A 24,101-nucleotide genomic window follows, 5' to 3' on the forward strand; every position below is an offset into this window, starting at 1 on the left:
GGCATATGTATAAATAAGTTTTAGAAAAGTTGCATAACAAATAACACTTCAGGAGAATAAGCAAGGCTTACGATATTTAGTTTTCTTAAATTCTCATAAATTTTATAAGCTGTAAGCCTATTTTGCTTTTTGAATTATTAAATAGATGAAGTAGGCATGCATTTCTATATTCTGGCGGGAGGGCTAGGTAGAGAGGGCTATGCTATGAACTTAGGTTAAGCTTTTCTTATACTACGACAACTAGAGTCTAAAAAAGTTAAAGACCATTATTTCACTGTTTTTTTGTGAATAGCTAACGTTTCTTTCTAACGTTTCAGCAACAAGATCGCGGGATTATTTTTCAAAAGATTTTGTGTAATCGACATAATAGTGTCTGGAGTTAAACTAAAATTGGTTTACAATATATTTTCCTGACTTTTTTGAAAATAGTGCTTTACTGGTAATTTGCTTTGCGAGAGCTATTCATTAAGATTAAGATCGTGTACGTTTTGAAGTTCTCACCTAGATCTTTATTGGTGAGTCAGCTCGTATTAATTACACATTGAAGATCAAAAAGCACTATTTAATTGCTTCTAAATCCGGAATTCTATTGAGACTTTTATAAAATATCATCACAAAGCGAGAGGATATTTATAATCCCAATTGTTTAGCTAAAAATTATAAACACTCTAACCAACCAAAGTTATGACGCCAAAGGATAACTCTCATACGCAACTCTCGCATAAACTTTCGACCAGGTTTTTGAAATCTAAATAATTGGCAATGCTAATACTATACAGATACTATTCGAGATGTTATTCGGAGCGAAAATTGAACCTACAGCCAACTGTCGGATATCAATTACTCAAACAAAATAGCCCCTATCCGATTTAAATGTTTGAGTTGCCGGGCTCCCTAATTTATCCACTAAAGGAGAAAACAAAGAAAATACATTGAAAGTTAGTTTAGGCTACGTCGGACAAATGCTCAACAAGTATTCCTTGTGAGCCCTGTGAGAACCATCGAATCCCAGATATACTGTGTACAACAACAAATAGATGAAAATAACACAACATATTAAACAAAATTGCGCCATTTTATTGTGTCATTCGTTATTTAGTAATTATTCTTCCCTTAGGTATGTCAGATAATTTTCGGCAATAATTATATTCTATCTAATCCTAAATCGTGCGCTCGATATAACTGAGGTATTGCTACCACCGTTATTATATTTAATAAGCTAGACAATTATCATGAATATTTAAACTTTTCGCTATTGTCGAGATTTACATTCTTGCTTCCGATTTTGACTCCTGATCAACTCAGAACGCTTACGGCGTTAGTAAACTGACAATGATGTCAACGTCATAACATAAGTTTTTATAGATGATAGTATGTTGCTGTTGTTATAGATGATAGTAGGTTTGCTGTTTTATTATTACTATATTATCTTCTTCGCTGTATATTTAATAAAAGCTGAATGATGTGCGGATGTTTAGTGTTGGAGTGAAATCGTGAGGTTTTTCCCCGATCGAATTGCTATTCGTTTTTTGTGACGCTTCTTTTCTGCAGTTCACATCATTAAGAAAAATAATTTGTTATAAATCACCGCACCTGAAATTCCAGACGGCAGCACCTATGTGTTACGCACGACCTACTTCGATGAACAAGCGGAACAATTTTCTGTGTAGATCTGTACTGACCGATGAGTAGTCAACAAGCCTAAAGCAAGCATTTTCAAGTGTGTCGTTGATCCTTATAGGTGACATTGTTGCTTTACACAAAATTAAATTTAAATGGGATGAATTATACAAATTATATGTTGTAGGCTGTTTACTAACGTCAGCAAACATTTTCAGTTATCTTGAGTAACTATCTAAAGTTTTTCACTAAATACAAAGACCAGTTACTAATCGCTTGTCTTGTGAAAAAGAAGGACGTATGCGGCGTATCTTTGTCACTTATCCGTCTAATAATAAATTGTTTCCCTTTAATTTCTTGTAGTAGTAAAATTAGCTTCATTTTTCGAATAACAGGCAACACACCTCACTTTGACGCACTTTGTTTTAGCTGGTGAATCATATGTAGGACGTGTAATCTTTTGCATAATTTATCCTCTAAGTATTTGGAAACAAGCTCTGTGTCTCCTCACACATGTCCAAATCGTTCATCTTATACAATCATCAACTACTCATACTTAATACGTTACGCCGATGGCTTCATGTTATCTTCGTAAAGATTTCCCCCGATACGGTGTACAATGCGCTTGAGTGTGTTATAGGGTAACTGTTTGTACACATAGATACTGTCGATCATCTTTTCTTTGACCGTCATCAGTTATTCACAATCATCGTTCATCCGACTGTTTCGATGCTGCGTTTGAATTGTAACCCTAACCGTTATTGAACAATTCGATACCTATAGTTTGTTTTAATAGTTATAACCGTAGGCGCTTTGTTGTGCCTGCTGTTGCTGCTGTTGACCATTCCACGCCGCTTGACCGCCTCCGTATGCTTGGCCATATCCCTAAAAAATGCACAAACAATGAAATCTCAATTATCATGACAGAAATAGCAAGTTGACTAATTTATTCACTTCAAGTAAAGCTCAAACGCTACTTTAGACTACATTCAAGGCTAAAATTCTTCAATTTATCGTCTGAAAAAACACTACGCAGTGCTCAAATCCAACACTATATTTTGACCAATTTCCTTTATTTAAGCCAGTTCAAATACCTAATGAAATTTGAGCAATCTCTAGTGCTTTCTTATAAGGGAGAAAAATTACTATTCCGTAACCAGCCGCTGGCACATGCCCAAATTTAAATGATGAGTGTATCAACACTCGACATTGCTATTTGCCTATAGATCTTATCTGAAGGACTTTCTAGTTATCAAGCCTTTCACTCGGAGTGTGAAAATTACATGATATTGTTCCTAAAAGAAGAATTAATATGGCAACATAAAACATAAGGGTTGTCGAGACTTCGGAATCATTACGAAGAACCACACACCTGTTGTCCGCCCCATGCTGCATGTTGTTGAGCTTGCTGCATAAGTCCATAACCGCTTCCGTTGCTTCGGGCGCTGTTGTTTCCATAATATCCTGCGCTTGAGTTATTATTAGAGCTTTGATAACCATCTGAGCGTTGTCGCTTCGAATCGGAAGTCCCAACGGAAGAAGTTGCTCCACTATTTTCTTCGCCTGGACGTTTTTTCTCACGATCCTTCTCTACAACCTGCGGCAGTGGTGGTAGGAGTTCGATTTAGACCTGTTCTAACCTTGGCAACCAACTGTACTAACAAAAAGCTGTATTGTTCAGTGTGTTTTGTATTAATTATGCGAACAGTGTCTTGTTGCGGAGCTAGTATAGTCCGCCACAAAAGAGTTTACAGAGTTTCTAAAGGAAAAGTTAAGTTATCCAAGAAAGTCAATACATAGTAATGTAGACCATACCTTAAGCATCTTGGTGTATTCCTCAAGGGCGGCCTGTGCTTTCGCTACCTCAAAAGTCATTTCCTCGAAAAATTCGAACTTTCGCTGTAGCATTTCAAGCTTACGGGCTTGGGGTACCTCTGGCGCTTTCAGGGCACTATCGAACGCTTCCTCAGCTAAAGCTTGATCTCCGCTCTGCATCGCCAATTCGATCATTGTGAGGTAGGTTCGCACATTGTCCTGAAACGATAAAACTCTCTTCGATAACTTCACTGCGACAAAAAGAACTTTGCTGTTCCAACAGGCAACAACAATTCCAATAAATATAAACTTGATAATAAGAAGAGAGATAAGAGTAGGTAACGTATTATTATAAGCTTACTGGTTCTCTTTTAATTGCTTCACGAAGTAAGGTCAAGGCGCCGGCTGTATCTCCTCGTTCTCCCACCAGGAAACGAGCATGTTTTACGACGAAATGGTTCACCATCTTCGGCCCTGCTGATTTCGATGCTTCGGCCAAACTTGTGAAAAGTGCGTCAACTTCATCAAGTCGTCCCAGCCTTCGAAGTATATGTAAACGGCGCATTGCAAACACAACGCATCCAGTGACACCCGGTGAGCCCCCACAAAGTCTCTCTTCCATTGGCCCTAATAACGCTTCGGTGGATCCTGCCGGCAATGAGCCTTCACGCTCTGAAGAAATTCCAAAAATGATGAGCGTGTTACTAAAATAACCAAATTCTTGACAATCACTTTGTTAGCGCTTTATTAAATCTATCAACAAGGTACATAATTCATGTCATATGCGGTGTTGGGAAAGGCAAAAGTTATGTAATGGCTCTTAAACGAAGTTTATATAGACGACGCTACACGAATGACCACCAGCTTTACCTATACAATTGCATTAATAAGCTACGAATAACTAACTAGCCTAGGTACAAAAAATCGTTGGAGCTTCCAGGGCTAATTTGAACCGTTCAGTATGTACTTACCACTTTTTTCGACGAAAGCTAGCCATGCAAGATTGACAGTGGCCTTTTTTGGTAAATGCGTTTCGCAGGCACGCCTGAACAGCGCCAGCACCGACTCCGCACTGTCGCCAACGCTTTGTGCCCAACTGATATACTAAACAGATAAATATCAAGATAAAAAGAAGATGGCTTGACTCTGAATTTGGAAATACGCGTATATTTACTATGAACATGAATAATAGATAAGCAAGTTGAATTTCTATCCTGGGAAGCAACAGGAAGGCTGCATTTATCATTAGAAACAAAGTGTTTTCAAACTAGTCGTTAACCTGAACAGCAAAGTTGTTGTGAAATTAAGTGCTCGTAGACTAATACAAAGAGCTTGGCAATTGGTCTATATACAACGAACGTTCTTAAGGTGCAAATGCGCTAACAAAATCTAGCGAACACACCTTCATCCACATGTCTTCGTAGAGCGCGCAAGCAATAAGGCATCTCTCGAATAACAGTCGGATCCTTTGGGGATCGCCCATTTCAATCTCAAGGTCGAGGTAATCCTTCCAGTTCTTTATTTGAGATTTTTCCAGCGGTTTGACGTGGAAGTAGGGGCGTTTAATCTGTAACAGGCCACTAGTTAGACAATGTGAATCATTCCGCCGAGAGTGGTTACCTAGACAGAAGAAGCCGCCTCGTCGTGTTTGTGCACTTATCTATAGCATATCTGTATACAGACGCTATCTATTTATATTTGTATGTCATATATGTTGATGGTCTTACCTATAAGTACACAACAGTCCCAGAACGATGCCCGGGTCTGATGGTAGCGCCATGCCGTTGTAAATTACGCAGACATGTGTACCAATCAAATCCATAAGTTACACACTACAGCCATAAGGACGAATATAATGATACCATAACAAAGTATCTATGATCTATAATCAATGGATATGCAGTATAGGATCGTTCATTGAATAGTCGTATAGTGGAATGAGCAAGTCAATCCAACAATGTCATCATGATCAATCATTTCTATAACGGCGGACAAGTAAAACGCTTGCCTCCAGACTCACCCAAGACCTCAGTCAGTTTGACAGTTTGTCGGCAGCCAGCCATGAACGCTATGACCTCCAGGGCTTGGCCGAACTCCTCTCTAGTGATACTCAGGAGCATCAACTAGTGTGTCTTCATTTTCAGTGTCAATCAGTGTCACTCAGAGACGCATCTCTCTGTTGCTCAGCTTCTATTAGCCGTCAACATCATCGTCATCATCATCATATCATGTATTATCATGTATCAATAATGAGTACTTTTTGTTGAGATGTACACATTCAGTAAAAATATTTGTCATCTGGCTACCACGGCTGAGCCAAAGACAGGCGACTGCTATAAACATGCGTAACTGATGTTGTTGTTTTAATTGTAGTGGCAGCGCTAGCAATAGTTGAGTTATCGAGATATACAACATATTTGATACTATTTTGCGGCCAAACAGGTGCCGTTGCACGTTGCATTTTGCAATCAGCTGCTCCTCCTTATATCTATTATTGCTAGTATAATGTGAAAATGGTATTGGTAGCAATATTACTGTCCTATTTCGTCCAGCCACAATTTTGACCTTTAAATTGACCGCAAGCATATCGTCGGCGATAATTGAATTATGATCAAAAAAATAATAAGTATGATATCTGTAACGACTGTAATTACACGTAGCAGGGATCAATTTGGCTTGGCTCGACGATATGATACAAGCGCAAAGCGGAAGCACATAGTAAGACGGGGTAGTAGTGGTAGCTTCTGTGGTAGAAGAAGTTCTGTACTGAGAGAGTAGGAGAAACGGTACTGTATTGAGAAGGAGTGATCTCTTCGAGAGCTGCGCTTCAGCTCTGTGGTAGCAGAATGCTGAAATGCTCTGAGCTCGCTGACGCTGAAAGGGTATTCGTTACAATCATCATATTACAATCGGCCCAGCGGTAGGGTAGCAGCGTCACCACGACACACACAGACTTTCTCTCTCTCTCTAAAGAAGAAGAAAAAGAAGTCGACCACAATGAATGCTAATGACACAATGAACAACGAATGCTGTTATGTATTTACAATGCATGGACTGTTGGATGGATGGATCGTTGGTAAGTCAATATGGATTAGGATAAGCCTCTAAACAAAAATACATATATGTGAATACTTGTAGTATGTCACAATTGTTTTTCTCATGTTTTTTGTATAATGTGGTATTAACAACTTATACAATTTTAACATTGTACATCAATCATTTTACGTATGCCACGTCATATAAAAACGTAATAATATCGCATTATTTCTTATTACTAAGTGCCAAACCAGCTACTAATAAACAAAGCGGAGGGAAGGCTGTTAGAAGGACAATTATATTAACGAGTTAAAAAAAAACTTACCCCTTCCTCGAAAGTCCAGCGTGTTCGTACGGCTTCTTCCGTTTTTTTGAAAATCTCCTTACGCCGTTGCATTGCCTCTTTTTTGATGAATGAAGCCTCCTCCTAAACGCAGAAAACAGTGTTATCTTATTGTCGTATATAGGCTGGCTGTATGGAATCAGTAAAAACTGTCATTTCAGTTTTTTTGAACATCCATAGAAGGCAGCGTGGGGAACTTCTAAATGATAAATTTAAAATAAGTAACTTTTACCTCAACGATAGCTCCTTCGCCCTTTTTTTGGTCGTAGACTGCACGGAGCTCTTCTACCTCTACCTCGGAAAGTGTCTCATGCGGAGGATACTTCTCTAACAAGCCTTGGAGCCTGTAAAGTCAGCAATATCGTATTAGAATCGTTTTGACATCTTTACAAATGATGCACGTCATCTACAATTTTGAAAAAGAGTGCATTAAAGAACTGTCATACTAATTTGAAGAGCTTCTATCCCTATATTGAAAAAATACCAAATCGATTCAAAATATGATTCAAACGTTTGTCCAAATTAGTCATTCACTGTACTAAGATTCTTAAGAAACTCCCAATACGGCCTACTTTTTTAGACCCGCCTAAGGCGCACTATTTAATTCAAGGCATAAACTATCAATTCCTGGAGGAAACACCTAAAAAATGTACATAGATTTAAATCCAATTATTAATACAAGTCAAGTTCGTACTTGTCATGATGGTGCTGGTAGAGCTGCGTAGGTGTGCGAATGAGTCGGTCGTAAATCGCAGTCACATTAACCAGCTGCTTTTGTTCCGTTTCCCATGCAATCCACGAATCCCACAAACGGTCAGACCGAAACTCCAACCCGCACGTATCGGCCGCACGTTCATAGAGAGCACGCAGTTCAACGTCACCTTCAGCACCACGTTCTTTCGCCCGTTGTTTCATGAAACTTACGTACTGAAGCCAAAGATCTACGGAAAGTGGAATGGCCTCTAAACCTACGTCAGAAAAATTTCGATAAAAACATGAGTTGTATATGCTCTGTCTCAACATACTATCAATTAGGGTAAGTGTATGTAATTTTAATCATAGATAACGCAAAAAATGATTTCAAACAGAATGGTGTATTTTAAAGATTTTTTCATTAGAATAGTGTTATCATTACACTTTTCTTTTAACTTTACCTTTATCGAAGGTTTCCCTGCAGCGCTCAAGAGCAATTTCTTCTCCGTCCTGAACATTCTTTTTTTCGAGATCAGCTAACTTCTTCCAGTAGCCATAACAATATGGATAACGGGCAAAGAACGCTGTGAATGCTTCGCGAACAGAATCAATTCCTATGGAATTCGCAATGAAAATATGTAAGATTAAGAATAAAAACATGATTCAAGCGAGAGAAAATGAACATCCAATGATAAAGTTATAATCCATTCCATTGTTCTAATTAATTATATGACTTCACTTTGTAATTGCAAATTCAGGTTTCACTTGCTTAAACGAGAGTATTTCCATAACTTATTTAACTAAATAGTCTACTAAAGGAAATATGATTTAGTTCCAGACTGGCACGAATATCGATAATAGTGCATTGCAATATATTATTTATATACATATATATTAACTGTACCAACAATCAACATTCTTATCGGGTGTGCAAGAGGCCGTAAACTACTTACCAACAAGAAGAACATTCTGTTCGACGTGGGCCAGGAGAGCCGTCCAAGCCGTAAAATCAGATGAGTTCTTTCGGACTTCCGTCCATAGCTCATCCAACGATTTCTTGCTGTCATCCTTTTTGTCGCCACTCATCTAGATACGTTAGAATAAAACAAAGTCGTAGAATAATGGAAAACAATAAATTACTACTATTAAAACAATATTTAGATATTGGTCCTCTACAGAGGAAACACAGCAAACATGCACACCGCAATTGTTGCTGAATAGTCGTTACCGTGGCTGATGTTAGATCGTAAGCAGGTACTTCGTTAGGGATATTTTGGAAACTAAAGCTTATATGTGATTTTCATCTCTTCAAGGCACTTGTCATTCTGTTTGTAAATTCATAAATGAAAAATCTGAAAATGCTCTTTAACGAACTCAGGAACCAATATGAAGCCCGATACACACATATATATATATATATATATATATATGGCTATTCGATTTGTGTAATAATGAGCAGCGCCGCGCATATGCAAGGCCCACTTTTCACATATGGACACTGAGGCTTGTGAATATATTAAACCCTTTCGCGCGCATGCTCACTAGTAATGCTATGTATAGCAGGCGTTAACCAAGAGCACCTTGTTATCTTTTTAAATCTAATGAGACTTACAAAAACCGAGTTCAGAACATGGACTCGTCGCAGTTTTCCTATTACCCTGTTATACAAATGTTGCCTTTTACAGCTATATTTATTACGCTCAAAGCATGGAGAGATCTTGTTATAATTTTCATTTTCAATCTGTTCAAGTAAACCCATTGTTAGGCCACTCCTGGACTGCGTTATATCACTATCTTGTTTTGAAAATTAGATCACATTGTTTGGCTCGTTCCGTTACCTTTATCATCCAATCACCTCTGCGTCAATTCAACCGTGCTATCATTGTGATACCCTTGATCCGTTCCAACCTTACAGTTATTTCGCTATTTCAAGGTTAATCCTTAGTTTTAGAACTCTGTCTATTAGAAATTTTAAGCCACTCGAAGAACCAACGAAGTAAGCAATATAAAGGCACCGATATTCCCCGAGAAGTTCAGCCGTTGCTGGGCGGCAACTATATACATTACCATATTAGCCTCGATGATAAAGAAAATGAAATTCTCTTTCAAAATTACTATTATACTTATTCCGTTACGGTTGAAAAATTGAGCGATATTTACATTTAGATGTTTCGCAGCCACTCAAACGTTATTGAAAAACCTGTTTGAAAAGATTTTTTTACATAGGAGTCCACGGGAAAGCTTTCTTATTTTTTAACACTCAAAAAACCTTGCCTATGCTGTCACCTTCATCGGTGTGTTCCTATCAAGACAAACCTTCACGGTTGGGAGCGTAGATCGACGTTGTTACCGCTTCCTAAGACTCCGAGGATTTTGGTGCGAAAATAACGAAACAGTTTTTCGACAGCACAGTATCTATCACCTTTGAATCGCCCTCATAAGCTAGATTATTAAAATTTTTAGACCTTTTCCGACTTTGACCTTGGAATTTTGCGACCTTTGGTTGATTATCATTTACAAATTAAATCCGCTGAATTCTGTGTGTTTGGCGTATTTCAGTAACACTTGGGCCAATATTTGTTAACCTACATAACGTAGCACGTGTCGTCGGCGAAATTTGAAGTTACTGTTCCAACCAGAGGCTTGGCCGCCCAAACCATCGGGCCACTATTTTTGCAAAGTTTTCGAGAGTTTAGAGAAGAAAACTGTTTGAACGGTATGTATATACGAAAAACTGCTTGATTTTGGTTGTGATACGTCTTAAATACAAACTTTTATCCAGCATGATTAGGCGTGTAAAGAAATGGTTACTATTCGTTCAATAAAGATAGAATGCTCCCATGACTAACATTGTCTTCTTCTTAGTTTCCTAAACACATTTTCGGTGAATTTCTCAGATACACACAAATAATATTTATAATTCATATGCATCTATTCTTATAATATTTAAATGAAGGATTAATGACAAAAAATACGCAAAACATATTTTGTCTGAAACTCATTGTGAATTTGGTATGCATCGCATGACCAAGATTCCTGTTATCCCTAGTACGGCCTTGAACGTCACCTAGCCATCTCTGTTGAAAACGCGAAAACATTTGAAAAAGTTTACATTACGAAAGCTCACCATCTAAAGTAAAAAATAATATTTTCTTTTTTTTTTATTTTGAAAAGTCAATTCAACACCGATTCATTATGCCTCGCATGTTTCATTCACCTCATTATGATGAGCAAGGAATATAATTTTTGGCTTAATTCAAAAATAGATTCAGTTACATCTATTTTTTTCACACTGTATTTGGTATCATATATTACTAAAAATTTAAAACGCTATTACGTTCCATCATATCAATGATGCTTCATCTAGTTCAACAGTGACGCATCCTAAAGGTAGGGCAATATTGCAAGCTGATAATGACATTGCGGTTCACCAACAACAGACCAAAAACCGCTGCTGCATTGGCATTAACCGCCCAAACCAAGCAATAGATGCATTGTTACATGTAGAATTAAGGTTTAGGTGCAACAGTAATCCAATTGGTCTGCGGACAACTAAGCGCTGCTGATGGCTTCATTGTGTAACCTATGAAATGCCGCGATCAGTCTTGACATTCTGCCCACAAAAAAAAAGCAGTAAAAGAATCATACCTTACTACGTTTAAGACTTTTCCAGGTTCTGTGTTGCAGCAGTCAATGCACAAAGGCCCTCAGTGCAAAGAACGCATTCATAAAATACTAACGCTGAATCAAAGTACTAATATCAAGGGGCGTCGAGTGTTTTCGCTCGATTTTAAGCAAACGACACTCTAATTGATGAAGCAGAACGTACCTTGAAGTCTGGAGGGGACTTCCTGCACGTAGACTATTTGAACAGCAGATGAAAACAATAAAATTGTCGCAATTATTGCTCACTTGAGATGCACGCTACACTGGGGACGCACTAGACAAAGCAACTATTTACATTTCATCGCCCCACCCCTTTCCTCGGATTTCACAACAACAGCCATCGTCTGCAAACAAAGCGTCTGCTAAAATGATATCGTAACACAACCATTTATGCAGATTTGTTTTCTATGCGTTTAAGTTTACTAAATAGACTACATGAGTAGGTTAGTAATACTTGAGAATTATGGAAAAAGTAATAAAGATAAAAGTTGACCATCTCGAGTTTATGCAAATTTAACATTAAACGCAGCTAATCCTTGGCAGTGCTTCGAAACTTACCGGAAACTCACTGGAGCTCATTCGAAGTTCGCTCTAAAGTACAACCAGAGTTGTCCGAAATGTATAATGCTCTCATCGAACGAAAAAGACGACTTTATCTCTCTGCTTTTTTTCTTATTGAATGCCTAATAAATGCCTCGTCCAAGCATGTGAGTATCGTTTCTTATATTAGCCATTTACTCCTTTATTATCGTGTTAGTCCCTCAATTTAACAAAATGTTATGGAAGTATAACACCATTCATTGGACTCTGATAGTCTGAAAGTTTGCGTATAATTTCCTGGACGATTTTGCTGTTGACTTAAAGTTTGGAACAACTTATCAAAACAGATGTTCGAATAATCGTGCAAGTTGAACATGGTTTCAAATTTCTTTGTGTATGAGATTTAGATAGTAAATACAAGATAATTTTTGTTATTGATACATCTATTTGAAACGCGCACCTGTGTGCCTAGCCAGGCTTAGGTTCAGGACTCGGTAGAAATCGCGATGGGTATGGGAACCTTCACTGAGACAGTGTCTACGTATAGATTTGTTCATTGCGAAAATAACCTACGGTGGATTACAAGTGAACTTTCCTCAGCAGTAGTGTAGGCAACTAAGTGTACGCACCAACTGCTGAATAGAGCAGATTACGCTCTGGAGGAGATTACTCGAAATGACTACTACTCAAGCGCGGAAAAAAAACAAGTCGTTATAAAATACATTCTTAGGATAGTACTGTTGTGTTTTGTTAGCCATTTCCGCTGTTCTGCATTTGACCGTATGACTGAACAAGATGAAATATGTCGTTAATAGGTACACATAATAAGATCATATTTTAGAGACGCAGTCGACGCTGTGGCTTGGCAGGGGGCGCTGCTTCAAATACCGCCAATGAGCCATTCTACACAACCTGTGTGAATAAAGAAAGGGACTTATTTCGAAGATGTTGATTCGATATGCGCATTTGTTTATTGAGTATGTGTTTTGATAGTGTTTTAGTAACGTGATACACTACAGTTTTACTTTTACCGCCAGGAGGTCAAAATAGCATATTGAGTTACCGACGCAGATTCTAGGCGTAACGATTCGGAATGCATCCACATCCTTCACTGTATAGCTTTTGACCGTAGTACGAGTTGCCATGATAGTAATGTGGCTTTACCATCCTGTAATTAAAGACGGAGTCAATTTCATACTCTTCTCTGAACGAAAGATTATCTACTTTCAGTGCACTTAGGTGGTGTCACTAATTAAAAGAACTGCTGTGGTTAATATGAACTGCTCTAAATAAAGAAAAGTATGATAAACTAGACCAGAATTATCTTTAAGTGGATATCAGATCGTTCGTACGCTATAACGTTCGACCGCGTTAGTGTCCTTTTTAGAGACTTAAAATCTTAAGGTACCTCTTCTAGGTAGCAGACCCTCAATTTACACTCATGAAATGATTTGTTGCCATAAATTGATTGCGACCGTCTTCAAGGCCATATATCATTCATAGGTAGTGCTTACACCTTCATTGAATGAACGGACGAAATCTGTGACTAATTGCCAATGACGTCATCATCTAAGTAACAACAATGTTAACAATCTTTTTGGGATTGCAACATAAAATATGTGAACTGTAAATGGATGATTTAACTCGCTTATTATATGGGCAAATCTGTGAATAATTGTTTGTACGTCTTCAGTGGGGGGTGGAGTCGACATATAGTGGAACTGCGACACCGGCTCATAATTAGGTTTGGGTTCAAGATGCCAATGAACCGAATGATGCTGCTGCTGAAGAATGGTGCGGCCGCCTACCGAATTTCCATAAGGTACCAAGACAACCGTAGTCGGTGCTACTTTTCTTGTTTATAAACATTGTTTGAAGTTCCGATGTTATCTGCAGATCGCTGGCCGTGATCAAAAGTCGATGATAGCATCGATCTGGCTTTTTGGTTGACCACAGCAGAACAAATAAACGGCATTTTGAAGGAGTGAGGCTTACTAAATTCTAAATACTAAAAGCACCGGGCTGTCGGTGCTTCGAATTTGTTCGGTGCCAAAAAGCTGTTAACACACCGCAAGTAAGAGGCAGGAAGCAAACTGGCATCGACAGTTTAGGAGGACATAAGTCTACAGCAGCCCGTCAAAAGAGTACAGGCTAACAATTCTAGATTATAACCATCAGCCGTCCTCTTCTCTCTCTATGCACTTATTAGGACCGAATAAAGCAAACGTTGTTTAATTTAAAGTATAGATTTAAAAAAGCCGTTAAGCTAATTGCTTCGGTACCAATCTAGTTCTATTTAAGGATAATTTCAAACATCAATTATAAGCTATACTTTTTATATTTACAGTGAAATAGATTCAAAATGTAATGATATATAAGAAAGCAATAGGGAAAATGGAAAGTAGATCATTATAGTATTAATCTAGTTGCACACGTTCTTTTGCGCTCTTCATGGTAAAGATTTTTTGCTTTGTGATAGAGACTGAAATTTACATTTAAGCCTTCAAATTCTTAATGTATAACGGAATGTAAACTTCCCGGTAGAATAAGATATCTCACGTTGGCTCGTTGTATCATTTGGTTCGTAGATCGACGTACATCGATATTTCAGCTTTTATAGCATCGCGGAGTTTTAAACATATATGTCTGCTAACCTTCACACATTGATAATTTCTACGTAACCTTTACTATTTACATAAGCTGGATTTTTGCGTGAGGAACGTGTCCACACATTTTTCAAATTTAATATGATGGTAATAATTTTATTTTTATATATGGAAAAAAAAACCAGAAAATGTTCGACAAAGAAAAGAAATAATTAATCTAGGTGACAATCTGCTTGTTAATTATAAACTGTATATTGCTTAATTATTATATATACAATCAGTAAAAATTATAAAAATTTGAAACAACGATTTTGATTTCAAACGGAAATTTACCTCAAGCGTGATACGGTTGATGTTTATGTTAAAACTCTAATTAATCATAATTAAAATGAACGGTCGGGTATTTAATATAAAGACCCAAAAAAAAAGTGTATGTGGAATAGCGCGCGATGTTTATTTCGCCTGGCCAACTTGCCCAGCTTCCAGATATAATAAAACTCAGTTCATCATTTTATAATATGTGTGTAATTTTTCAGTGGGTTGACATTGCCCATTTTATCGCGGTGTAAGTTCACGCTGAATAATACAGACGTGGGCAACCACTGGGGCGTCCTCTTAATTTCTCTGCGGGTGAAAAACATTCATACCAAAAATAGTTCTACATAGAGGTAAATATTTATGTCAGTGTGGCTGGATATTCTTGTTAAATGTGATATTCATAATTATTATGGAAGCGAAGATGTTCACTTCCGTAATAATTAAAAATAATGAGTAATACATTTCAGTAAGGTTTGCGCGACCCAAGCTTTCCTCCTCCTTCGTAAAACCAACATCAGGATGGTGAAGGTCAGCTAATATATGTTTTCACCTTCAAACGACACGCGAGCCAATTCCAGTGACTTCCCGAAACCTCAATATTACTCATGAGAGGTCAACCCATTTATTTAGGGTACGGAGGAGTAGAAAATAGAACTGGCAACCTATTTGGTCGATAGAACTGATTGCTGAACGGAGCACATCACTGGACTAGTATTGACCAGTAATATATTTAATATATTATGTACCGAGTTTGTTATAAAATCATTTTTGGGGTCGACGGTTTCACTAAGTGGATTTAGTGAACTAAATCGTTAGTGTAGCCAAATTTGTTAGCAAAAACGTGATACTCGTTATGTATTATTACATCTTAAAACAACAGTACCGTAGACTTCTAAAAAGACCAAGCTATGCCAGAACGAATCATCAGGCCACATAAAACATTAAGGAAAATCAGCATGAAATTGCTATCGAACAAACGTTGAAGTCTATTACATCGTATTTGTAGTATAAAATTTATCTCATATCGAAATTACAATGTCGACATGTTTACAATATAAAAGTAGATCTGTTTATGTAGGTATATGCCCCCACATATCGTGCCAAGCCAGTTATCATGTGAGGTCAAGCAGATGCTTCAGATTATGGTAATCGTTAGAAGCTGGCCGCGGCAAATAGCAGTGCATACGGGGAACGTTCCTACATATACCCGTTATGTGCTCAATTCAATCTAGCCATGCTGTCAATTTAAGCTCGACGAAATATAATGTAGTTGGCCAGATCATATGAGATGTACAGCGTTGGGGTTTAAATTAGAGAAGGTGCAGTCGTGTATAAGGCTGTATGACGTTGACCATATCATGATTTTGGTAACGGGTGAATAGAACACAGGCAAGTCGCTTAGCGTATAAGCTTCGTAGCTCACATTTGTTAGATACTACACATAAGTGTGGTGTTTTTTGTAGAATCAACGTGGAATTTCAGGTCTCAGTTATCGAAACACAACTTGTACACGTGTAGGCAGTCGCAGTCATTGAACAATATGGGTTAAAAGCGAAACCAGTGCTGACCACAGCAAACAAAGCGACGGTGCTTCGTTATATCAGGTTGTTTTTAGCACGACGACTATAAGACTGAAACAATACAATACGAGACAGTAGTGTTTAACATAAATTAACGTTGAAATTTAGAACGATGATTATGATAAAGAGAAGACAATACGTTTTACCCAGCTTTTATCAGCGAACTTCAAAAAGTGCTCAAAAGTATTTTGTGAAGATTTTTTAGTGAACGGTGACATGTTGGACATGTTATTAATTTGTTCTTAGGCACGTCACGTTTCGAAGCACCGTAAGTGCGACCAGTGTTAATACTGCGCCGTAGAACTTCTGACTATGTAGGGTGTATTTTTCTTAGCAACCTTTTATAGAATGATTAGATATATGACACGTAAAACAGCTTCCGAAAATGAGATGACATTTTTTCGCATATAGTCCGATAAGTCGACGTTTTACGTGGTTTTAACTAAAACGGTTCGATAGAAAAATACTTCCTGTCTTTTAACTTGTAAAACAAATTTCTTTAGCCCATTTCAAACTTCAAAGATTACTCTGCTTCAAAGATGGCCCTGCGTGCATTTTTTTGTAATAAGTGGTAATAAGTGTTCGAAAAAAATAATGAGTAGGTTATACTAGAGATCGTCAGATTGTAGTTTTCTATATATATATATATATATATATATATATATATATATATATATACAGTAATCTAAAGATTCTGCTAAGGTTTCAAAAAAATTTGCGTTTCTGTAAGATAGACTTTTTTTGTTTTTGCTCTCAGAGGCACATATTGGTGCTTACGTGGGTTTACATGAGAAAAATTTTCAAAGGGGTAGAACGGAGTTATTGAACACCCTGTGACTACTTTAAACAAACTTATATATGGTCATAAGTTTATTTTTTATACGAGTTGTAATGCATCAAAGTTAATTAATGACGTATTGACAAATTTATAGGTTTTAAATTATTGATTGGTAAATTATTAATTGGGACGAACCTTGGCGGACTACTTGTCGTAAAGGGAATTCGCGCGTCTACTACTCCGGATACCAGGCAAAAGTATAGCTGCTTCCGCAACCAGACAAGAAACTCGTCGTAGCGGACATTATTCCGTTGTATCCCAAATTTTTAGCGAAAATCAGCTATGATCCAATTTTCCGGGCTAGAAAAACCTCGGAGATCTAAAGAATCTTTTTTTTTGGTCTGAAATAGACAAGCTACGTTAATGCAAGTTTCCATATCGCTACCAAAAGCCAGAGGAAGGCATATCCTAAGATCTTCAATAAATTTTAAATTTAAAGGCTCGAACTTTAATCAAATCGTCTCAAAAAGCGTTTTGGTTATAAAACTTTACGGCCATTTTAGAAGAGAAAATATCAATGTCTAGTTGAGCCGTCCAAATAAGCTCTAACAGTTTGACATACCAACTTATTAACTCACCCAATTTTTGTGCTCGCTTTGATTCCTTGCATATATGGGACCTCCTATTAGCCCGAAACTTAATTCTATTAGAACTTTTCATATGTAGCTTATTTGAGCGACACTTTACCTAAGTTTACGTTTACCAATATTGCTTGACGCACAGTTACCTAATATGGTGATTATGCATGGTCTAATTTTAAGAAAAAAAGATAAAAAAAATATTTAAAATTAAGTTTAAGTCCTAAAATTAAGTTTAAGGCTGTAATCGTGGTGGATGATGATTATATTAAACAAACATGATCGTCAGAAGTAACGCTTCTAGTACACGCGAAAAAAATCATTGAAATGTCTGTTTTTATTTCGATACAGTCCTAAAAACAAAAGAGATTCCCGTTAAGGTGTACATCTACAGGACTTCGAACGTTTTACTAAAACTGGATACAAGAGTTTGCCTATTGACTTACCTTATTGCACGTCATGTGTAGCAAGCGGCCCACTCCCGCCAAAATTCATCTCTTATAGCTTTTGCAAGTTAATAACGACGTAATAATCAAGTCGTAAATTGTCTGCATTGCCCTTAAGGGTAAAGCACGGTCGGCAGCGGTGGCATTAATTTGTGGTAAATAATAGATGGTCGTCAGTTCACAAAAATGGGTTCCTTTGTGGGTAGCAAGTGGTGGTCAGTCATTTATCAAGTCTTTGGTGATTGCATATTGATAAAACGAAGATTTTTCTGTTATAGACACGCATTCAAAGGAGGCTAATTATATTATTGTTTTTGTGGTCTGAAGGTTACTAAGTTTTTATGCCCTATAAAATTGATACGTTTTTATTAAAGAGCTCCGTACCAGTCTTATTTTTATTCGGGTTATTTTAGGGGATTTTTAAGGAGACTGAGCAACAAATAAATACAAATAAAATAAATGTAAATATATTCCATTAAAAAAAGCAAATGTTCATATATACTGTACGCACGCAGAAATATAGCATAAATATTAAATATTACTCTATATATTGCTGGGACCGTAACATCAATCATTTGTGACACTTCATATTCTATTTATCGTACGGCAGCAGGGACCCCATTAGGGTCAGTTCGGGTCACAAAAGTGACATCTATATCGTGGACTGGCATAATTTACTTCAATCAGTGGGAGATTTATGAGAAATTTAAAAATTTCCTAACTCGGTGACGCCATTAGGAATATTTCCATAAGGAGTCTTCTTATAAATGCTACCGCCCGAATCCGTCTTTTGTGTTCTGGATATTTGTTTGAATTCTAACACAGTAACCATTATCTTTGTTTTATGTGGGTTTTGTTTTCAGTAGGATTCCGGTATTTAGCCGGCCATCATCATGTTGCGGGCTGTCAGGCCCAATCGACCGACACGTCCTTCTTGCTATCGTATCGTTTTTCGCACTTTTCTGGGTAGCCTGTCAGGGATGGTGGCCCATGTGGACTTCCCTAGCGACCATGCTCCTTCTTCTAGGGATCGTTCATGGACACTGCCACCGAAAAAGACTCCGTTCACGTTTTTTCCTCGTCTGGGGCCTTCTTTCTTATTTTCAACTTTTGCTTCTCTTACAACTTGCTGTCGTTCCCCAACTAAAGGTTGGTCAAAGAAATTACTCTACCCAACTTAATTTGGATGCCATAGTTAGCGACATTTGCTAGACAGCATGAGAATACTGCAAAGCTGAAAAAAGTTACATTACGGTTAATTGCAGTTGAATGATTAATTTATGTACTGCGACGAGATAACGTATGTGAATCGCCTTGAAAAAATCATGCAGGTCTTAAGGGTTATGATTAAGCTAACTTAAGTATTGCCATGAAAGTTAAAGTACGGAAGTATAATAGTAAAGTCCTCGTAGATAGCCCATCGGTTACGCGACTGCTTACGTGAATCACGCGGACAGAGTTTTATATTCTTTCATCCTAAAGACTGAAAGAATTTGAGGATAGGCCAAATGATTAAGTTACGTGAGTGAAACTTGGCAGTTGACAAGCAATGTTTTGTGTGGCTTGAATAAACTAGATTCAAAAAGTCAGACATATATACAGTATTTGCTATTAATAGCTGAATTACTAGAGATACGTTTTTTAATATATGTATGTGCTGCTGTTGTATGTAGGTGCTATTTTCAGAGAACATGGCTTTGACGGTTTTGGTATTGGCGGCCCTCTACTGCGCGTATCGAACTCGTACTGATCCTGGAGTGCTCAATCCTCATCGAAATGAGGATAAGGAGGAGGTATTGCCATTTAAATAGCTCATCAAATCTAAATATTCTGCTTTAAACTAGGCTTTAGATTATACTTGAGCGTATAAAAAATAGAAGAAAAAAATCGAGAGAATGAGCGCATCAGAGAATCAAGGGTAGCATTTTTGCAAATATTTCTATAAACTGTTTACGTAAAATGTAAGAAAAAAGTGTAGACTTTTATCTATGTAACTGTGTGTCACGTCTAACTGTTTTGTTGAATCCGATAAACCTACAACATGGTGGTTTATTTAACTTTTAAATTTTCTTTCTTCATGATAAAGCTGAATGCGATAATCTTTGAGAGACACCGACGCTTAAACCCTACAGAAAAGTACTCACGTTGATGATATCAAGTTTTTCTATTTTTTCGATGGCACTTTTAGGTGAAGATCGTAATCGAGGACAGGGTGAGTGCTGTTCGTGAGGGCCGCTGTGCTATCTGTCTTGTTCCAATGCCTCCGCGCACTTCGCACTGCCTCCTTTGTGGTGTGTGCATCCAACGCAGGGACCACCACTGTATCTGGCTAGATACCTGCATCGGGGTTAACAATCATCGATATTTTATTCTTGGCTTAATTACTCTTGCGATGGGGCTGTTCTACGGTGCGAATTTAACACTGACGTCTCTTTGTCAGCCGATGATGTTCTGGGGCATGTTCCTTGTACCCCGAACGTGTCCTGGCGTTTTTGGCGATTGGCTAACGGCGTGGGTTTTCACTAGCGCTGTGTACAGCGTCTTAGTCGCCTGCCTCGTATCAATCGTGCTCCTGCAACAGTTGATTATGGTTGCGTGTAACACGACAGTGTATGAGATTCGTAAATACCAACAGTTTAACGGAAGTATACGACCAGGATCGATATGGAATAACTGTCTTAACTTTTGGATTAAATGAGCAACGAGCAATTTTGCGTTATTATGTAGCGAATTATTAATGTTACAGCAATTCCGTTAATTGGCTATTACCCGGGGTTTTGGTACTGTAAGGTAGCAGCTCTTTTGATAAAAGATTGTGCATGCTAAGCAAGATGTAGACCTGAGACCCATCTCAATGAAGGAGTTGCAATGTTCTGCTTATGCCGTGTCAATATTCTATTAGGCGTAAAGGAAGGGAAAATGAGATATCCTCTGACGGAATAACTCAATCCCAATACGAACGAACCTCGACAAGGGATCTTAGATGCGGTGTAACGATAATTATTGTCACTTCGGTCACGCATCGTGGCCCCTTGATGCGCATTGGCAGCGCAGCCATCGAGTTCAGGCTGTACGAAGCTCACTTACTTTCCTTTGTAAACTTTTATGTAACCTTAAAACGATGGCAGTTAATCCTGGTGTAAAGTACACTGAGTTTTTTTATCCATCAGAAACAATTTATCTTCTTAAATTATTGTTTCTAAACGATCTGTTTTAACATTTAATATTCAAAATCACTTAGTGTTCTATTCCAAACATTGGCTGTGTAGTCTATCGGATAATAATCTATTCAAACCTGTGATGCATTTCTACAATATAACCTGTGTACACACTTTTAAAACTACCGATTTTATATGACTTTGCAGTTGTTCGTCTATGTAGAATCATACTGTGTTTCAAGATTCACTGATAAAAACCTTCACTCGTTTTTCACACGACACTACGTGTTTTTACAAGTTTCAGCATTGTAGATGACCATCGGATAGTAGTAACTAAGAGTCTGAAATCATATTATAGAGGTATTTCATTGTAATTGTATGTGCGGTCTTATGGCAATGACTGGTTCATCTGTGCTAAAAGGCTGTGCGCTTTTAATGCTAGTTCTCTTTGGCTGGTATTTAACTGATTACTATGAAAATATCAAGCGCATATCTCACGCAGTTAATGTTTCCGTCATTTGGTTCCGCCTGCTGCACCTTACTAAGGCCAACAACATTCCAGAGAACTTTGTAGTGAAAGGCAAACCATTGTTCACGTTAACGTGCTTTTGCGATTTCTTCTCTTTTCGACCGCTCTATTTCCGACCGGATATCAGCTTTACAACTCAGGAGGAATCTTTGCGTTAACCGGAAGACATACGCTGATTGTGATCTATTTGCTCATAACAGAAGTTTGGGAAGGATATTGCCGTAATGACCCTCGAGGTTTACAACTATAAAGTACTAGATTTTACTCGCGTATGCATATAGAGTTGCGTAGCCAGCTTATTCCTTATAAGTCGATTCACTAGCTCATCACGGATAGTAAGCGTAAGTTCAAAGAAAGTGAAGAATCGGATTCATTCGTTCATTCTTGAGCGGCTGTATTCGAGGAAACGACTGGGGATGCCTCAACCAAGAAAGTGAAAAAAAAAGAGTACATTTTATATTGAACAGGCGATGAGCACTGCTGGAAGCCTAATTAAGTACTATTTATTATTTTACATCTAACGATATAAATTGAAATAACAAACATCTACAAATATTCGAAGAAGAACAGGCTTTTAGTATTTGGGCGACCCCGTTCATTTAAATCATTGGTTCGGTTCGGTGAAGATTTCGCGAAGCACAAAACTTTACTCTGATTATTTATGCAAATGACAATATGGTGATTAAATTGCACGAAATACAAGATCAACCTTAGTTCATGCTGTCGTCACCTGTCAGTTGTATAATTGATATATATATATACATATAGTAAATACGAGAATTGCTTGGCAAATGCTAGCACCAACGAAAGACAGGAAAGGGAGGTAAACAAATACAAATTATATAGTTGCCTAATACTAAGAAAAATAACGGTATATATATATATATTGTATTGAAGGTTAAGGTCACTATCACGGCGTGGAACTGTGGTCGTAACGAGGATCTGAGATGTATGTACACACAGACTATTAAGTGAATACAATCTTTGAAAATGCATTAATGTCACCAAAAATATTTCGCAGATGTTTAAATTAGAAGGTCATACAAACACCCAACCCGTCGTTGAAACATTACCAGAACTCAGTGAACTGAAATCCAGCTTTACTATCAACTACGAATCTTCAAGATGATATAATACATGTAGCACGTGAACCGCTAATAAGCCGCGATCATAATCTTACTATGACTGTATGAATCACCTAAAACAATATATGTAATTATTAATTAAACAGGAAAATCTTCTTGCTGACGTTGTAAACATTCCGAACCAAATACCTTTGACGATACCGGCTAATATTGAAAAATAGGCACTCGGACTAGCCAATTATTGTAGGAAGTCATTTTAAGCAGAACACAAACAAACATATGGTAAGGAAGATTTGAGCCTATCGAGCATGTAAATACCTCAACCGTTCGAATGCTTGAAAAGATATCCTGATCTCTATAAGGATAAATTAAAATTTGGCGCCCTATATCTACAATTGACAATTCCACAACGAAAATGACTTCTATCAAGGCAGTCTAACGGTGTTTATACAAATACATTATCCATGAATATCCATCAAAAGTCAGGTATGTCCTTTATGTTCGTGCTTTATTAATACAACACGTGGCTTGAGCTTTTGGAGGAGGTACCTTGGTGAGCGAAATTTTCATATAATGTGTAGCCTTGAAGTTGCCATGATCGGGTGTAGTATACAGTAACTACTGCAATCAGTATATTGTACAAAATGTATAAGATCATTTCAGACAACGGTTAACAAAAACACTACTTTAAATGTTTGAGTATGTACAAAAGACGTTTACGATTGAGTGAATTCATTTATTATTAGGCGAACCGGTCGCACGGAATCGAACTTGATTAGCTGAAGGATCGTTAAAAATCATCTGTCATTACAAATCGGATAACTAATTATCCATCATTAGATTGTAAACATGACATTTTTAACGTAGTACTGGGAATCATTCTAGCTCGCCCCTAAAAAGACTGTGCGCGCTCTCAAATAATCACACGGATCAAGAATTTGAAAACAGCGCGTCCTACACGCCAAACAAAAACGAGCCGCTCCATCTATATTCATACTTCTATACTATCTCGCGTCAATAAAATGCTGCACCGTTGTATCTACTTTGTTCACACCGATTTTACTCAGTTTTCCAATGCATATTGTAACAATTGTTTAATTCTTTGGCTTTTTAAATTACACGCGTGAACTTGATGTAATTTGTTCGTCACATTTGAGTTCATTGTACATCGTACTTCGACTCAATGAAACAATATTGGGTCGCCATCTTGTTTTTGACAGATACAACCCTATATTGTATTATAATTCAAA

At 37.5% G+C, this 24,101-nt stretch overlaps 2 protein-coding genes across 5 annotated transcripts; one reads left to right on the forward strand and one right to left on the reverse strand.

The window, feature by feature from the left end:
• Window positions 1-1,056: 1,056 nt before the first annotated feature.
• On the reverse strand, window positions 1,057-18,946 carry Prp39 (pre-mRNA processing factor 39). Of its 3 annotated transcripts, none has more exons than XM_022804564.2 (12): window positions 17,191-18,946; window positions 8,461-8,593; window positions 7,969-8,121; window positions 7,509-7,782; window positions 7,047-7,158; window positions 6,797-6,898; window positions 4,838-5,002; window positions 4,407-4,539; window positions 3,797-4,107; window positions 3,436-3,654; window positions 2,993-3,217; window positions 1,057-2,505 (listed from the first exon to the last, which is right to left on the reverse strand). In XM_022804564.2, the coding sequence occupies exons 2-12, from the start codon at window positions 8,591-8,593 to the stop codon at window positions 2,410-2,412; spliced, it is 1,923 nt and encodes a 640-aa protein (XP_022660299.1). In that variant the 5' UTR covers window positions 17,191-18,946; the 3' UTR covers window positions 1,057-2,409. The 3 variants fall into 3 exon arrangements, with proteins under 3 accessions (XP_022660299.1, XP_022660298.1, XP_022660300.1); XM_022804563.2 differs by lacking the exon at window positions 17,191-18,946 and adding an exon at window positions 11,337-11,479; XM_022804565.2 differs by lacking the exon at window positions 17,191-18,946 and adding an exon at window positions 11,156-11,316.
• On the forward strand, window positions 11,632-23,902 carry GABPI (zinc finger DHHC-type palmitoyltransferase GABPI). 2 transcript variants are annotated; one of them, XM_022804577.2, is made up of 4 exons: window positions 11,632-11,880; window positions 18,943-19,228; window positions 19,753-19,872; window positions 20,268-23,902. In XM_022804577.2, exons 1-4 carry the CDS (start codon window positions 11,864-11,866, stop codon window positions 20,775-20,777), a joined length of 933 nt encoding a protein of 310 aa, XP_022660312.1. In that variant the 5' UTR covers window positions 11,632-11,863; the 3' UTR covers window positions 20,778-23,902. The 2 variants fall into 2 exon arrangements, with proteins under 2 accessions (XP_022660312.1, XP_022660313.1); XM_022804578.2 differs by having other exon boundaries at window positions 18,946-19,228.
• Window positions 23,903-24,101: the final 199 nt, after the last annotated feature.

This window comes from Varroa destructor, unplaced genomic scaffold (genome assembly GCF_002443255.2).
Source record: "Varroa destructor unplaced genomic scaffold, Vdes_3.0 BEIS01000004.1, whole genome shotgun sequence".
NCBI classification, from domain to species: domain Eukaryota; kingdom Metazoa; phylum Arthropoda; class Arachnida; order Mesostigmata; family Varroidae; genus Varroa; species Varroa destructor.